This window comes from Hydra viridissima, unplaced genomic scaffold (assembly GCF_058129835.1).
Source record: "Hydra viridissima isolate aposymbiotic clone 2 unplaced genomic scaffold, HvirCarnegie_v1 scaffold_1, whole genome shotgun sequence".
NCBI classification, from domain to species: domain Eukaryota; kingdom Metazoa; phylum Cnidaria; class Hydrozoa; order Anthoathecata; family Hydridae; genus Hydra; species Hydra viridissima.
In genome coordinates this window covers 35,301,635-35,320,754 of record NW_028324300.1, presented here as the reverse complement: position 1 = coordinate 35,320,754, position 19,120 = coordinate 35,301,635, and the positions used below count along the sequence as shown (strand labels likewise).

The following is a 19,120-nucleotide window of genomic DNA, read 5'->3' as shown; positions in this document are numbered from 1 at the left end:
TATAATGTTAATATATATGACGGAAAGAGTGGATTTCAATATTTAAATGTAATAGTAACTATAGAATTATTTAATACAGGTAGTCGCTTTTTTCAACAGCCAGAGTAAAGGCCGAACTCCAGTAAGGACAGTTTTCTGCGTACAGAAAACTGTCCTTACTGGAATTCGGCCTTTACTCTGGTTCTCTGAAATGCTAAACATTCAAAAAAGCGCATGCTCCAATCAGAAATTAAACGGAAATCGCTCTCTACTCACTTCTACATCTTGCATTTACTCCCTTCTACATATTATATCAACTTTTGTAAGTTTTTGGTGACAAATTTTCCTTTTTAAATGTTTAACACATTTTAATAGAAGATTATACTTAAAAGTAGATACCATTATATCTAGAATGCTACTACTTTCTTAATGATATGGTGGTATCTCCTTTTTTTTTTTTTAAGTAAAAACAAGAAAACAAAAAAGAGACTGCGAAATCATAAATCAACAAATAAAAATTTTGCTTTAAAATTGCTCAACGTTTTGATTTAGCTCTTAAAATTATTTAAGACTTTATGTAGTGCGATTCACTTCTCTCAATGGTGTTTCTCCTCTTGCCAAATAAACATTTTAATTTATTTCTCAGTGCATATCTGACTTTAGGAGACAAAAATATGTAAATTAATGCATCAGTCCATAAGGAAACGGGGAAAACTATCCACGTATACCAAAATACGTTTTTGCTGTAAGTAAACTTGCTGTTAATTGATTTAATCGCATATATTATATCAGGTATGGCAACCAATACAGCAAACGCCGCTAAAATAATTGAAGAAATTATTATTTCTTTAAATATACCTCTATTATTTTGGTTGGATCGTACATTTGCCTTTCGTTTTCTAAACAATATCAAAGCGTAGGCGTACTCGAAGCCGGAAAAGATAAGTATAATTGAAACAAAAACAGCATAAATAATAATGTAGTAGTTGACGAGAAAAACTTCAAATAAACTTCCACTCAACGCCAAGAAAATCCACAAAACAATTGTTGCAATTAATATTTTCTTTTTTGAACAGTAGACGACGTACTTAATGTTCAATTTTATATGCAAGTACCTGTCAAGTATCAACCAAAAATTTTTGCAATAATATCCGGTATTAACAATCACTATGCACACATTTAGTATCAGCTTATAATGTGGATAACTAACGTCAAATGAAGAACACATCTCCCTAATGGTAAGAAACATGCTCAAGGTTAACTCAATCCAGCAGAGGTTGATGAGTATATATCGCTGTGTTAAGTCGATCCCCGCTTTCTTCCAGGTAATCAACAAAAACAATCCAATTCCATTTAAAGTAACTCCAATAGCACAACATGTCAAGAATGCAATTGAATAATTAGCAGTCATACTGTAATATTATATGGATGAACACATATGTTATTTTACCATATGGTTGATAATTATTACACACACACAGACGAATACAGACACACACACACACACACACACACACACACACACACACACACACACACAAACACACACACACGCAAAGACACGCACCTAAATGTTTACGATTGTTTAAGAAGATCAAACAATCTCTGTTAATGTGTATATGATGTTTACATTATAAACACACAGAGATCGACTTCTTGCCACATTATTTTCTCGGTAGTTTAATAAAGGAAAAAAACTGCGCGAACCAGTAGGAGATTCACAACGTTTCTTCAACGAAAAAGACGTCTCTATGACGAAAGTATTTATACACTTCTAAAGTTTATCAGGTTGGTTAAAAATTTAGCCCTTTTTATTAACAAGTTTTTTTTTGCATTGCGGGGAGTTTGATTGCATACCGCAGAAAATAAATTTTTAACGAGTGTACCTGTTTCAATGGCTTCATCTGCAATCGGCCAACTCTGTAATGCAATTTAAAAGGAAGGTAAAGAAACTTAACAAAAGAGAAAATATTTATGTCTTTATTCCTAATTTCAATTAGGTGAATTTTTTATTTTTTATACGCAACTAACTGAAAGTTCTGAAACTGTATATTGATCATATACCTGTTTAATTGCTTTTTTAAAGAATGTTTGTGACCAGAAAAAAACAGCATATTAAATTATGCAGTCAAACATGGTTTTCACACTTCTTGTGAAACCGGAAGAAAAAGACTATTAAAATTGAATCATATAATAATATCAAATGTCAATAAAATCAAAGATACTTTAACGTCTCCTGTCGCGTTTCCTAATAACCTAATAGATTTATAAAATTGTAGATTTCCGAAGGATTTTAAAAAAATCTTCTGAAAAGTAAGATAGTTAGGGCTTAGGATGTACGCGTGCTCAAAGACAAATTCCTATCTATTCAGCTGGTACACGAATAATTTCATTTTTCAGCTTACTTTCTATGGTAGCATCCAGAAAGTTAGCTTTCATCAGGATGCGGCCGACTTACAAATACTTTTGCTCAATTATAATATCGTTCAACGTTTCCACATTCATTTAAGCATTTTGCAAATAACACGTTATTTTGTGCTTTACATCCATCGCTGCATAATATATTTTTAATATCCTTTTCAGGCTCTCTGTGAATGCCCAGCAGAGGTTTTTCTATAAAAAATTTGACTTATGCTTTCATTGTTATCAGACAATTGCCCACCTTCAGTTTTGTTTCATAAATAGCAAAATTTATCTGTTTCACATATTGAATAAATAGAAACTTTATCTGCATAGCTTAGTTTCAAAGATTTAGGGGCTAATAGCAGAGCTTGTGTGTCCATCTTATCGCTTTTGTGCTTTTTTGATTTTTAATCGTTTTCTTTTGCCTTTCGGCTTTTACTTTTTCCTTTCTATGTGTTCCTTACGTTCTGTATAAGGTGTATTTCCGAGTTTGTGATTGGCATTTTTCACACTCATCATTTTTCTGCACAAACAGTGACAAGTGTTCCATTTCTAAAGTAAAGTGTTGCTGAATTTTTTTTATTGATAGAAAATGATTTTTCTGCAACGCGCACACCAGTCTGTTTTGTGAATTTTTCACGGAACTTTTCACGGCTCTTTTTGATGTCCATTCAGTTAATCGAATAAAGCTTCGACTCAGTTTTGCTTTAATAACGGAATTCCATTTTTGATATATTACTCATTTATAACCTCAATCATTTTTCTTCGTGAATATATACATATTATAACATTTTACTTGTGTACATGTGTATGAAAGTAGGTGAATAGAAAACTTAAAAGGTAACTTATAGTTAAACTTGCCTATGTTTATAAATATAGCTAAATTTTCCTACATTTTACTATTTTGTTTTGTGAAGTTCTATTTTTATTATCTGATTAACTTATTTCTAATGGTATTTTTGTATTTTTTTTTAATGGTATTTAGTTTATTGAATTTTATAAATGAATCCCTATTTGCATTTGTCTATGTTAAATTGTTTTGAATGGAATCTCGTTTTTATTTTTTATTTGAAACCTTAAAAAAGATGTCATTTGTAACAAGCTTCCTCACCAAATCAACGGCAATCTAACGAAACTGTCATTTTGAATAAAACAAGACCGAAATTTTCGTTTAATAAAATTAATTTATTTGGTAATATAGTGAATAAACTACAGACTAAACACACTTTGCCAAAATTTGCACCACCTATAATTTATACAACTCACCACGACAGAATTTTAAGACCATATCAGTTGTTAACAGCAATAACTCATAAATATAACAGCTAAAATAATTGCATCTTGTCATGGGTCAAGAAAAGCTTAACAATATCTTCTGGACAATATGGTTGAATTCCACCCCAAATGCTTTTCGCCACCATCGAGTCCTGACCTAAATTATGACTACAGTGTGTGGAGCATAGTTGAGAATAAGGCTTGCAAAAAGGCTCACTTAAATGTCAAGTCACTAAGTCATCAACTATAAGTACTTGGAATTCAATTTCAATCAGAAATATAATCAGTACCTGCTAAACCTTCCGTTTTTGAAGCCGTGATAAAAAAAAGGAGAGTTAATTGAATCTTATGATTGGAAAAGCATTTATCTTCAACGTTTCTTTTTTTAATACTCCAAGAATATATTTTTTTAGTACTTTAAAAATTCATTTTTAAAAATGTTCTAAAAAGTTCACAGATTGCTCCCGCATCCATCCTCAAAGCGTATATTAAAAGTAATTTTTACTTACCAAAATTAATAGCTCCAACTTTCAAAATGGGAGATAGAACAAAATAATTCTAACCTCGCAATATCTGTATATATGTGTGTGTGTGTGTGTGTGTGTGTGTGTGTGTGTGTGTGTGTGTGTGTGTGTGTGTGTGTGTGTGTGTGTGTGTGTGTGTGTGTGTGTGTGTGTGTGTGTGTGTGTGTGTGTGTGTGTGTGTGTGTGTGTGTGTGTGTGTACTGTTATTATACTTTTATTACATTTATATATAACATTGTTTTAGCTTTTCTATTGAGTAAATGGACACAATCTTATGTACAAAGAAAGTTACATCATGTTATTTTGGTTTTGATTTGGTTTTCAAGTTTTGGCTTGTTACGGTTTTGGTTTGGATTTCTGGTACGGCTGAACTTTCGGTTTCGGCTACGGTTACGATTTTACGGAAACAAATTTTCGGTACACTCGATTTCGGTAAAAAGTTCGGTTTCGGTCATTCACTAATGGTGGTATCCCCTTTTATGCAAAAACAAAAAAGATTGAGCAGCGATAAATAAATTCATTGAATTTTTTTTTTCCTGTAAAATAGAGATACTGCCTAATCACAAATAAACATATGGATATTTTGCTCTTGTAAAATAAAAACGTCGATGTGAATGAACACATGTAACGGATAATCTTGCAGGAAAACTGTAAAACATTTGCTTTCAAGTATTAATATTAAAGCTGATTTGTTTTTATAATAAGTTCGAGCAATTATTGTACAACGGTTATAGAAGCTGTTTATGCTCCAGCCTAAAGTTACATCTTTGAGCACTCTATCCAGAGTTTAGAACATATGATTTTTCTTCACTTTATTTCTACACATATTTTGAAAGTCATTTTTTGAACTTATGTCATTTTACACTTAACTTATAGTCATTTTATACTTAACTTATATTACTTTAGTCATTTATATACTTATATTTTAGTCATTTGTGTCCCTATACTTTAGTCATTTTTATACTTAAGCCATTTTTATACTTACGCAGTGAAGTTGATAGAATTCTTATCAAGTAACTTCGATTTACACGAATTTCGGTCTACCTGAATGAATCATAAACCGTTTAATAAGTATATTGTGCTCCTAAAATTATTTTATGACTTTATGTAGTGCGATTCACTTTGCTCTGTAGTGTTTCTCCGAATGCTGAACAAAGCATTTAGCTTATTACTCAGTGAATAACTAACATTAGGACACAAAAATATGTAAATTGACGCATCAGTCCATAAGGAAGTAGGGTATACTACCTGCGTATACCAGATTACTTAATCAGTGTAAGTAAAGTTGCTTCTAATAAATCCAATAGCATATATTGTGTCGGGTATGACTAGCAACACAGCAAATGCCGCCATATGTTAAAATCAGTTACTAATCCCTTACATATACCTCTGTTACGTTGTTTAAATTGTACGTTTGCCCTTTGTTTTTTAAACAATTTTAAGCATCGGCGTACACGTAGCCACAAAAGAAAAATATTATTCAGTCTAAAACAGCATAAATCATATCGACGTAGTCAATGAGATAAAATTTAGTTACACTTCCACTCAACACTGAAAAAATCCACAAAATAATCGTTGCAGTTTATATTTTCTTTTTTGAACAGTAGAAGATGTAATTAATGTTCAGTTTTAAATGCAAGTACCTGTCAAGTATCAACCAAAACGTTGCGAAATAATATCCCATGTTAAAAATGTTTCTGCACACATCAAGAACTAGCATACATTGTGAGTAACATACATCTAATAAGTAAAGCGTCTCGTTTATCGTAATAAATATGCTCGTAGTGAAGTCAACGCAGCAGAGGTTGATCAGTATATATCGCTGTGTTAAGTCAATCCCCGCACTCTTACAGGTAATCAACAAAATTATTCCAATGCGGTTCAAAATAATTCTAACACAACAACGCATGGAAAATGTAATCGATTTCATTTTCAATAAGTCTACTTGTTTGAATGTAAATCTGGGATGATATAGAAAATAAAGAAATAGTTTTAATAAAAAAGTAAGTAATGATAAAAATATAAGTAATAACATTAAAACATTGATAAAAATGAATACATAAAAAAAAATTCATTCTGAAAAATTTTAAATTTATATCAATTGGTAGAGTATATTGGTGCAAGTGTAAACAAAAAAAAAAAAAAGTAAACTGTTTAACAATTTTTTTTTTTCTTTTATTTAATGCTTGACCCTTCTCGCTCGATCTTAAGGAGTAAAGATTACATTAAAAAGTTTATTTGTATCTTAGCAAAAATTAAAAATTATCCTAGTAAAATAAAGTGTCTCCAATTTTATTTAATCAAAAAATTGATGAGAGCACCAAACCTAACTGATAAGTAAAATGTAAAGGAGTATGGCCTTTCAATCTCTGATATCAAAAAAGTTCATGAACAAGATAAAAAACTGGTTGAATTTTTTTGCATGAAAAAGTATCGTGAACCTGCTTGCGACCTTGAAACAATTCAAATTAAATTAATTAATAAATTTTTTTTTGTGTGTATTTTATTTCTAATAATTTCCTACAACTAGTTTTGTTTTTATTTTAGCTCAATTTAGAATGATTTTTTTAGTAACTAAATACTTGTCAAATTATTTTTTTGGTTTTCCCAAAATTATAAGGGGAAAAGTTAAATTTTTTTTTTCTTCATAAAAATAAATTTTTTTTTTTTATTTTGAAAATTTATTTATTAATTTTTTCATGAATACAAAGTCCAAGAAACATTCTATAAAACAAAAACTAAAAAGAAAACAAAAAAAATTTTTTTTTAAATAAACAACTGAACTTGAAGAACAACTGTTTACTTTAACCTTGTTTTCCTTATATGTCATCTAAAATTTTATTTGGTAATACAAACTAATTTGGTAATACAAAGTGGATTTACACTAAGTGGTATTCAGTCACTAATAAAGGTTATCAGTGATTGTATATAGTCACCAAAGAGCTATTTTAGTGATTAAAATGCATATCAATGACTTAATCAGCAGTCAGCTAACTCCATGTTATGCAATTTTAAAGAAAAGCAAAAAGTACTTAACAAAAAATAAAATATTTACAATATCTGTATTCATATCACATAGGTCTATATTCGAAAACTCTGTTTGATGGTTTTTTATTTTGCATATTTTATTAACTGAAAAGATTGAAAACGCATATTAATCATATACCTGTTTAACAGTTTTTTAACAAACGTTGTGACCTGAACAAAACAAATATGAATGAATTACTCAATAAAATGTGGTTTTACACTTATCCTACTCAAGCAGGTAGAAAAAGAATGCTAAAGTTGTATCAAATGAAAACACCAAATGTAAGTAAAATCAAAGATACCTTAGTGTCACCCGTTGCTTTTTCTAGTCTTACAGATTTATAATATTGTATATTTCTGAATGATTTTAAAAAAATCTAGCTTTAAGTTATATTCTCTATCGACCTTAGGATGTACACCTGCTGCAAGACAAACTCCTACATATTCAGCAGGCACACTAATAACTTTACTTTTCAGCATCCTCTCTACGTTAGCATGCATAATGTTAGCTTTCATCTGGATACGCCCCATTTACAAATAATTTTGCTATATTACAATATTTTTCAACCTTTCCGCATTCATTAAAGCCTTTCAGATACCACGTTATTTTGTGTTTTACATCGAGTGCTCTCTGTAAATGCTCGGAAGAGGATTGTCTATAATAAATATGTTTCATTTGGTTGCATAGTTGTGAGACGATAAACCACCTTCAGTCTCGTTCCATAGATAGAAAAATCTTTTTTCAGAAATATACAAATAAAAACTGTATGCGGATAGGTTAATTTTTTAATACATAGATGAAGCATTGCAGGACTTGGGTGCTAATCGCAAAGTGTATATTTCCATTGTAAGTTCGAGTTTTTATGACTTTTTATTTTTTTCATTTTGGTTTTTGACTTCATTTTTTCTATGTGTTCCTTACGTTCCATGACATATACTACTAAATATATGTGTTGGGCAATTTTTCACATTCAACTTTGGTTTTAAAAGTGGCATGTGTTTTATTTTTAAAGAATTGCTGGATTTTCTTATTGACAGAGGTTTATTATTCCGCAATGCAACCAGTCTTTTCAGAAGAATTTGTATCCAGCTCTTTCTGATGTCAATTTTGGTTATCGAATAAAACTTCAAAATAATTTTGCGCCAATAGCGGGATTCCATTTTTGCTATATTGTTCCTTTATAACATTAATGGTTTTTCTTTGTGAATGTATACATCATTTAACTTTTTATTTGTGTATATGGAAATTAAAGTAGGCGAAAAGAAATCTTAAGAGTTAAAATATAGTTAAGTTCGCCTATATTTGTATATATTGCTAACTTTAACCATTTTATGCCAGATTATATTTGTGAAATTCTATTTTCATTATGTGATTAACTTATTTCTAATGTGATTTTTTGTATTTTCTTTATCATATTTAGTTCATTGCGTTTTATTAGTGAATTTGCAATAACCTATGTTAAATAAATAAACATTTTCTACAATATATATATATATATATATATATATATATATATATATATATATATATATATATATATATATATATATATATATATATATATATATATATATATATATATATATATATATATATATATAAAGGTGTCATTAGCAAATAATTTCCTAACAAGTTAATCGGCAAACTTATGAGTCTGATTTTTTTGATAAATCATAACGGAAAGTTTCGTCAAAAAAAATATAAAAAATTAAACCACAAAGTTTAAGCCACTTTAGCAGTTGAGACTTCGGAATAGTAATTATTACTTTCTATTGTGAATATAAAATGTTATTTTCTATTGTGAATATAAAATGTTATTTTCTATTGTGAATATAAAATGTTATTTTCTATTGTGAATATAAAATGTTATTTTCTATTGTGAGATAAGAAAGTTATCGAAATTGTAAACACAAATTTAATTTTTACTCGACTAAGACCTAAAATCGTTCGATATAAAGTGCGATACAGCTGAAACACCAGGTGGACATATAAATGCATGAAAAATAAAACTCAGAAAATCGCTATTGCAAAACAGTTTAAAATTTTAAAATAATTTTGGAATAAAAATCTGAAATTCAATTTTATTTCCACCGATAAAATAATAGCAACTCATTTAGTAAAGTTTCGCGATAGCGCTTTAATTTTTATGATTTTTGCCAACAAGAAGATAACAGCTTAAACCTATTTTAGAAAACCATGATTCAAGGGTCGAAATAGAAATAGAGAACGAACAAGGTAAATAAAACAGATTGTTAGCGATTAAATCTTGATTTAAATTGCCACCTTGGGTTTAGCAACACGATATTAGTGTGTGCTAAAAAAACTTAGTTTTAGAAACATCTACAGCATATAGAAAATGAAGGATTTAGAAAAACTCAAAAGAAGAAAAACTCAAAAGAAGAAAACGGCATTAACAGAAAGGAATTAAGAGTTTAAGCGAAAGAGAAGTTCTAAGTAGACGTTTTGGGCACGAATTATAAAATGTTAAGAGAGAATTTTTGAACGAGATTTGATAATGATATTATAATTTAATGTGTTATTATTTGTAAAGAATATAGTTGAATTAGACATATGGAAGTATTTTTGAAGTAAAAGGCGAGAAACACCATCCATTAATTTTATCATTAATTTTATTTTGGTTCAGGAGACAGTATGTTGTTAATATTTGCATTAAGACGGTATTTTTAATGTTTTAAGTAGATATTAAATCTTAGAAGTCAACGAGTCTATCATTACGCGAACCAGACATGAACCATTACATGAACCATGCACAAGCCATACGCGAATATCAATCGACAAGACACATACACCTTCACAATTAGTAACAGCTGTAAAAATTGTTTTTAGATTTTTTTTCTAATTTTCTAAAACTTGTTGTTTTTTTTATTTCTTTGTTAAATTAATGTATAAGATTTTTTTGTGTATATTTGGTACAGACAGAATCGATAAATTTTGAGTCAAAATAAACATTTAATGGATTCCCAGCCGGCCCACAACGTTGTATTAACGTTGTATTTACGTTAGATTTTAAGTTAGTACAACGTTGCCGGTTCGGCAAAATGGAAAGGTTTTGTAACGTAAAATTCTTAAGTTAGATTTTCGCTAGATAATAACGTTATACTAACGTAAAGTTCTGTTAGATTAACGTTATACTAACGTAAATTTAAGTTGGAAAAATATTGGCGTTTTATATTAACATAAAATATTGATTGTAATTGTGTTTAATATTTAATGTTAAAATACTGTTATATTCATATAACCCTGCCAAAGCCTATAGCTTCGTGTCATGTTTATTATATGAATATAACCGTATATAAACGGTTTATATATACCTTTAATGTTAATATACTAACATTAAATGTTTAACACAGTTACAATCAGTATTCAACGTTAAAATAAAGGTTTCTAATCCCTTACAAGGCGTTAGAAAAACAGCTTCTGGGATACTCTGACTAAAAATACAATAAATGTTTTTAAATACTTTACCTAAAGATGTATTATGTATTCTTTTGTATATTATATAGCATGTATAATAAATTTACAAAAAAAACTAAAAATTAATAATTGTTCAACAATCAGTTGCTTCCTCAATTATTTTTGTTTGCTTCCATTTACAAATGGTGATAACTTTAAGATGCTTCCTATTTGATCTTTTATTTGTGCTTCCGTCGGAGACTCGAACATTAGCAGGATGACTTCTAAAATACAATATGGGATACTGTTAATAGGATGTTAAAAACACAGTTAAAAATATATTTTTCTTGTAACTGACTAGTTGCTTGATTTTTTCTTAACGCTAACTTTCAAGATTCAAGACTAAGATGTATTTAATTATAAAAAACATGTAAGGAAGAAGAGATAGAACAATATTGACAGATTTAGATCTTCATTATCATCATTCTTAAGAACCTCAGAGTCTAGATCAGAACTCTCAGTTCCAGAAGTATCTTTATGATCAGACACACACAATTGTTATAGTTCTCAATTTCAATGTTTTGGAAATCAGTGCTACTCTCCACTTCATTAATATTTGATTTGACATGCAATGAGCTGTCGATTTCTTCATTTACAAGAAGATTGTTTAAGGCTCTATTACTTTGCCGCCATTCCCTCAAGTATTGATTTTTCTCTTGTTTATTCATTTTTATTATTCTGAAATAAACCTAAATTTTAGTAGTTTTGACAATAACAAAATGATAATAAAAACTGAACATAATAAAAAAATAAAAAATAAGAAAACCTAAATTTTTGATAATAATAAAAAGGAAACTACATTTATTCAAAGTAAGTTTTTTACTTGCTAGCTCATTAATTTCATACAGTTAAATCTTTTCATAATTAAAATCATACAGCTAAATGTTTTTATAATAATTAAAATTATACAGTTAAATTTTTGTATCATAATAAAATCATACAGCTAAATATTTGTATAATAATTAAAATCATACAGTTGAATGTTTTTATCATAATTAAAATAATCAGTTAAAATTCTAATCAAATATTTTATTTTATTTTAAGCTACTTTTTATTTTATCCTAAATAACCATAGCTAATAAACACAAGCAAGTGTTTTTACTACCTTTCTAAAAATTGTTTTCAGCGCAGTTACTAATAATTATTACTATATAGTGATAAAAAACACTTGCTTGTGTTCATTAGCTATGGTTATTTAGGATAAAATAAAGACTAGCTTAAAATAAAATCTAAAAATAAAAATACGGTATTACAGGTTTTTCAAGAATGAAATGTTAAGGTTAAAATTTAGTTTGGAAAATAATTTTTTTTTTTTTTTTTTTTTTTTCAGTTCAATTACTAAGTTATCTTAACTAAAACACAACTAAATGAATAAACAAATAAATACTAAAAATGTGAAAATACAAGATGATTATAGGCATAGTATATAATATACTTACGTTGTTTTTCAAAATATAAGCAATGCAAGCAGTTTATTAAAATTGATTTTCCACAGCTAACTTGATTTTAAAATATTAGACTATATTGCTCAGAGTAACTATCAGATTCAAAATAACATCATAGCAGATTTAATTGGATGAGCATTAGGCTCCTACCAATTTCATATTTGTTTGTAATTTTCTTGCATCTGAAGTAAAATACTAGACATATTACTCACATTTATTATAAAAAATCTAAACTTAGCTATAAATTTGGATTCAACTAAAGGGTTATAAAATAGGCACAACTCTTTAAAATTTAAAATGAGATTAAAAGAACAAAAATCGTGATAATGAATACCCAAATACAAATGTTACTTAATTGTTTGAACATTTCAAATAATTGGATACAAAATTTTGTTGTGGAAATTCAAAAAGTTAAAATTTGAACAAATTTAATGATATCGAGCTAAGTATTTATAATTTATCTGAAAACTAGTAGATTCAGAAATAGTTGTAACATAACAATTTAAGAATAAAAAATTATTCAATATCATAATAAAACATTCTACAACATAATAAAAAATCTGTTATATAATTTATAGAACAGGTTTTGACAACAAGAAAAAATCAAATCAAACCTTTATAATCGACATTTTACCACCTTTTGTTAAATCTTTTATCAGCATTTCAAAGTTTTTAGTACTTGTACACTTTTTATTTAAAAATATTTTTTCGAAATTCCTCTATTGTTTTTTAAAAGACAACTTAAACCTTTAAACTTGGATAATTACCTTCGAACTAAACTTATAAGTTTAGTTCGAAGGTAAGTCACCTTTATATTTATATTTAAACAAATACATTTCCTATCTTCTCTTACGCCATCACACCCTGTGAAAATGAGAATTAATACCAACTTCATGTCCCCTGGAAACCCCTTTAAGGGTAAACAGTATATGGGTACAAGGTTCACCACAAGAAGTTTCAAAATCAAATATGGTTGTCCAAGCGAGATATTCACATTCAAAGTTTTTGTTCCATAAACCTCATTTTCGCTATATGGTTATTGTGAAAACTTAACCCATTTTTTTGTTTTTATTTTCTATATTGAGAAGCTCTTTATTGCTGCTAATAGAAACAGCAACAATTTACAACAATGGCACCACAATCTTCTTTGCATAGTGGATATACTAGGGTGTAAGTTTTAACCATTTCATGTATTTTAAGCCAAAACATGAAACAGACAAATAAACGTAACAAAAGGATATCTAACAACCATCTCCTTTTTTGTGAATTGGATCACAATGTCTATCTCTCACGTATTTTTGGTTTTATATTTTTTAGTCTGGCAGATTACAATTTTTCTTCAGAACTTCTGTTTCCTGGAAAAGATATCACCATTTTCCAGGAAAGGGCATTCACCCTCTTTTAAATTTCTTAATAGAATAATTTTCTTTTGTGCGTTATTGGTTTTCTAATTTCAAAGTTCCAAAATTAAAATACCAAACAAAAGCGAAACTCATGAAGACTGCAGAAAAACAGTGTGTTTTTTGTGCCATCAGAAAGCCGACAGACAACTTACTGCATTTACCATTAAAAGAGTGCATTTAGGTGTAAACAAAGACATTGACTTCACCGATCAAATGGTACCTACGGGTGTCTGTTGTGATTGGAGAAAAAAAAGTTGAACGACTTGACAAGGGTACTAGTGAAGATCAAGTATCCTACATAGTAAGACCTTTTACAAGGACAAGCACTGTATGCAGTTGTTTGCTCTGTAAAATTGGAAAAATGACATCAAGAGAAAGAAATTCTTTGTCAGAACTTCACGATACAAAATTTCTCAGCAAAACTGATCTGGATAAAAGTGTTCAAAGTTCAAAACCCATCACGGAAAAACGCTGTGCAAGTTGCCTCTCAAAATTTGGCCGAGACCTACCACACTTCTGAACAGCTTGCTGTGTAAAGGTCATTGTTGCTTACTGTTCAAGGGCTTGCTGTGTAAAGGTCATTCTTTAGCACCTGTGGCCAGGTGCTAAAGAATGACCTTTAATACTGCATATTACCATGCAACTATACCATGGGGGTCAATTCAATGGAAATGAATGCAAGAAGATTTTGGAAAATTTTGATCTGTTGGAGTCTCTTGCACCAATAGGCAAAGCTCAAGAAGTGCAAAGTTCACTGGTGCATTTCAAACACTTCATGCTGTTGTATCAGTCTGTTTTAGAAGCCATTTGGAAGCCAATTACAGTCAGAAGATTGAGGCATTCAAATCTTTGTACCAGAGACTTTCAATAACTGGAACACCAAAAGTTCATGCTCTTTCTCACCATATTCCTCAGTTCATTCCTAGAAATAACTGTTCTTTGGGACTCTTTAGTGGACAAACAACCGAGGCAATGCATTCCAACTCTATAAGCAGCAATGAAGAGCTTCTCAGTATAGAAAAAAAAACAAAAAAATTTGTTATGTTTTGACAATATCTATATGGCGAAAATGAGATTTATGGACCAAAAATTTTGAATGTGAATGTCTCGCTCAGACAGCCATATTTGATTTTGAAATTTCTTGTGGTGAACTTTATACCCAGATACTATTTACACCTAAAGGGGTTTCCTGGGGACATGAAGTTGGTATTAATTTTCATTTTTACAGGGTGTGGCCCACTGATCTCAAAATATAACTGGATAGCGTATTCAATTGCCTTTTTCAAAAAAAATTGAAGCCAAAATTGGCCTCCGAAGATGGCGGCGATCGGAGTCATAGCGGTGATCGATGTACATTTTATAAGGCTTTTTACAGAAATATTAAAGAAAATAAATAGAGTTTTGAAAGAAAAACTAGACTATGAAATAAAGTTTTAATGACTTTAAAGAAATGAAATGATTTCTAAAAAAATCAGATAACTAAAGTAATTATTTTGATACTAAGGTACAAAATATTTAATATACCGTTTAAGTGCAATTTACGATTAAATAATATTTATGCATAATCTATGTACCTTTTAGTTCTTAGTTGCCCGTGCAGTGTGCTAGAAGGTTGATAACATGACTGTATGGTAAGCGGCAGTGGTGTCTATTTACAATTTTGACAAATTTTATATTTTCAATTTTTGCAGCAAGATACCAGATATGTTCATGCTGCATGAACTATTAGCTGAGTGCTGTGAGTACACACAACTCAGGGGTTCCTTCTAGGATTATTTAATACATATATGTAATTAATGGATATAGTATTTAATAAAAGTATTAAGTACAAAATATTATTTTTTAATATATGTTATTTTACTTATATATTATTCTTTGTAATATTTCAGCTCTCAATAATTGAGTCAATTGTTTTTAACTTGTTATTCAAAACAAATCATTAAGGGAATGTTTTGATAACATACATTTTGTATGTTATCAAACATTATCAACATTATGTATCTTATCAAAAAATTTATGATACGTAAACTTACAATAAACTATCTGCATTAAATGTTGGAATGCATTAGTACTTTCTTATCATTATGAACAAACCAGTTTTTTAAAATTCAAAGACAGAAGAGGTTTAATTAAACCAACTAAAAGTGTTGCTACCATATGCGAAGAAACTGAAAGATGTTTCCAAAGGTTGCTTTCCTCAATAAATGGCAACCTTCCAAATGAAATAGGAATTCAAAATGCCATTTCTAGAGCTGTTTTGAGATCAGTTGATTACTCAAAAATATTTAATGAACAAACTTCTCATATGTTTGACTTAGCTATAACTGATAACCATTTATTTGCACTGATTAAACTTATTTCAGAAAACTATGCAAAAATATATCTTTATCACCTGGGTAAAAAACAAACTGCCAAAATAACTGGAAAAAAGCTTAGGAAGCAATAAACAAAACTTATCCTATTCAAAAAGCAATTAAAAATATTTTTATGATACGATATATATATATATATATATATATATATATATATATATATATATATATATATATATATATATATATATATATATATATATATATATATATATATATATATATATATATAACTCTAGTAGGAACCTCTGAGTTGTGTGTAATCACAGTGCTCAGCTAATAGTTCATGCAGCATTTATAATTTTTTAGTGCCTATCTGATGAACTAATGCCTAAAAAACATTTTATCTGAAAAATAAAATCAGCTGCCTACCATGCTGTTGTGTTATTAACCTTCTAGCACACAGCATTGGGTAGTTAAGAACTAAAAGGCACATAAATTATATAACAAATGCTAACTATTTGAAACTTGAGATTTCTACACAAGCATACAAATACTTTTTCTTTACTTTTATTAAACAAACTAAATTTAAGTAAATTAAAATAAAAATTTGTACTTAGTTTTGCTGAGAAATTTTATTTTATATTTATTCTAAAAAACGAAAAACAGAAAGTTAACATAGAGCAACTTATTGTAAGAATATGCTTTCTTAAGTAAAAAAATATTTTTATTTGAAATTTATGTGAATATGTAATATTCCGTTATTTTTATGAAAAAAATCTTATGTTAAACAAAAAAACTAGATTTTTATTAGAAAATTATATATTTATCAATATTTGAGCTCAAGATATAAAACTTGATTGTTATCAGTTTCTTAATTTTCATATCATCATTCCTTAATTCCGTCGCCATCTTGGGAGGCCAAAACTGGCTTCAAAAATTTTTTTGGTATACGCTATCCAGTTATATTTTGTGATCAGTGGGTGTGGCCATCTTTAAGAAGAAAAAACGCAAAAAATACGGCAATTTCTTTCTTTTTTTACGTTGTCTTTTCGTTAGCTCAACGTTAGAATGTTACGTAAATATTTCTTTGTTTTTTTAACGTTATCAACGTTAGCTCAACGTTAGAATATAACGTTAAAAAGATTACGTTTACACAACGTTAGATTAACGTTAAGTAACGTAAAACGTAATTTTAACATAAATACTACGTAAATACAACGTTGTGTGCCGGCTGGATTTTTATCACATTCGACTTTTTTGAGTTTTAGTCAAGTTTATTCTTGTTGCCAACATTTTAATGTTGGCAACAAGAATAAACTTGACTAAAACTCAAAAATACTCAATGTATTAATAATCTGTAGGTTGAGGTCATTCAAGATATTCATCGATAGTTTCAGAAGACCAGTACTTTATACTTCGTGCTTGGGTCGTATTTGAAGTATAAAAGATAATCTCGTACTTGGTGTATTAAAGACAAGCAATGTAAACTAAAAAATAAAATAATAGTTAATTGTTGTAAAGATAGCGACAATATTGTAACTACTTTATGAATTCTACTAACACATAGAGGCCAGAGACAAACTTTAATCAAAATATAACTGGCAAAACCTGCTTAGAAAACCATGAATTGATTGATATTAGATGAGGAGAGGATGAATAAAATTTTCATCCACTCTATATATACACTGCGGACCAAAAGTTTTCGGACACTTCCGGATCATAACTGACCCACCACCATGGTTGATTGTCGGCACTAAACACTCTGGGATCACTTTTTCTTTTGTTGTTCTTCTGATGTAAATTCTACGTCTTTGCCCAAACAGCTCAAATTTGGACTTGTCGGTCCATAGTACTTTTCCCCAGTCTTCTTCTGTCCAATTTTGGTGGTCTATAGCCTATTGTAACCTTTTCTTTTCATTTGCCATCCGTAGCAACGGTTTCCTGACCGCTATATGACCAGAAAGTCCTGCTTGTCTAAGACATCGTTTCGTAGTGGTTAATGAAATAGATTTTGAATGACTCCTATTAAAGCCTGAAGTTATTTCCGGGGCCGTAAGTCTTCGATTTTTTTTACTCATCAATATTATAATATTATCTTCTGCTTTTGTTGTCTTCCGTGGTCTACCAGATCTTTATTTGTCTTCAAAAATGCCAGTTTCTTTCCATCGTTTGATGTTATCTTGTACATTACTTCTGGCAACTTTATATTTTTTGCAAATTTTATGAACTGAATAACATTCTTTATGTAATGTAATTATTTCAGAACGTTTTGCAACCGTTAAAGAAGGTTTTTTACCCATATTTTTAAAGCAACCGTCATTAATACCAAATGAAAACTAAACAAAACTAAATATTCTTAATTATTTTGTTCGACTATCATTATATTATATATATTTACTTTATGTTTCAACAAATAAATAACTTTAACAATACCAAACTCTTAAGAGTAATGTAACGCTATATATCAAGTTAAAATAAACAATTAAAAAAACAAACTTACATAAACACTTAAAATTAGTAAGTTTAAGTATTATAAATTAATATTATTGATTAATTTCATGATACAGATTAGATTTTAGCTTTTTATATAAAAATATCAAGTGTTCGGAAACATTTGGCCTGCAGTGCATATATATAGAGTGGATGAAAAATTTTTAATATATTAAAATAAAATATATACATATATATATATATATATATATATATATATATATATATATATATATATATATATATATATATATATATATATATATATATATATATATATATATATATATATATATATATACATATATATATATATATAAAGAGAGAGAGAGAGAGAGAGAGAGAGAGAGAGAGAGAGAGAGAGAAGGGACACTCTGTATATGTAAAATAGTTATTTCATGTTTTGGTATTGATTTGGATTTCAAGGTTCAGATTGCTTCGGTGCCTATTTCGAGGTTTTCGGATTCGGCTTAAAATTTTGTTTCGGTCGTTCATTTATGGTGGAAACCAGTGCCGTAGCGAGGGGGGCCTTGGGGGGCTTAGGCTCCGAGCGCCATTTTGGTAAAGGCGGAAAATTGGACAACTTTACTATCAATATTTTAATTTAGTTTATTGTAAAGGTGGCAATTTTCAGTTATTAAGATTATTTATCTCCTCCCATTTATCACTCGCAAGTTTCTTTCCTCAATGTCTTGCACGATTCATAACTTAAGTCAAAAAATCTCATTTATGTGATAAATAAATTTTGTAAAAATGCTGTAAAAAAAGATATTTCGCGCAATAT

At 28.9% G+C, this 19,120-nt stretch overlaps 1 protein-coding gene and 2 long non-coding RNA genes across 5 annotated transcripts; 1 reads left to right on the top strand and 2 right to left on the bottom strand.

Moving 5' to 3' along the window:
• Positions 1-274: 274 nt before the first annotated feature.
• LOC149894716 (uncharacterized) lies at positions 275-1,390 on the bottom strand. The gene has a single exon (XM_090078975.1). The coding sequence runs from the start codon at positions 1,388-1,390 to the stop codon at positions 545-547; it is 846 nt and encodes a 281-aa protein (XP_089935101.1). The 3' UTR covers positions 275-544.
• Positions 1,391-7,320: 5,930 nt separating this feature from the next.
• Positions 7,321-8,671, top strand: LOC149894715 (uncharacterized). Of its 3 annotated transcripts, none has more exons than XR_016445276.1 (3): positions 7,321-7,490; positions 8,006-8,055; positions 8,247-8,671. It is a non-coding gene; the product is annotated as an uncharacterized LOC149894715 (long non-coding RNA). The 3 variants fall into 3 exon arrangements; XR_016445279.1 differs by having other exon boundaries at positions 8,222-8,671; XR_016445280.1 differs by having other exon boundaries at positions 7,619-8,055; positions 8,222-8,671.
• Positions 8,672-10,677: 2,006 nt separating this feature from the next.
• LOC149894714 (uncharacterized) lies at positions 10,678-11,443 on the bottom strand. Its single transcript, XR_016449338.1, has 2 exons — positions 11,119-11,443; positions 10,678-10,907 (listed from the first exon to the last, which is right to left on the bottom strand). It is a non-coding gene; the product is annotated as an uncharacterized LOC149894714 (long non-coding RNA).
• Positions 11,444-19,120: the final 7,677 nt, after the last annotated feature.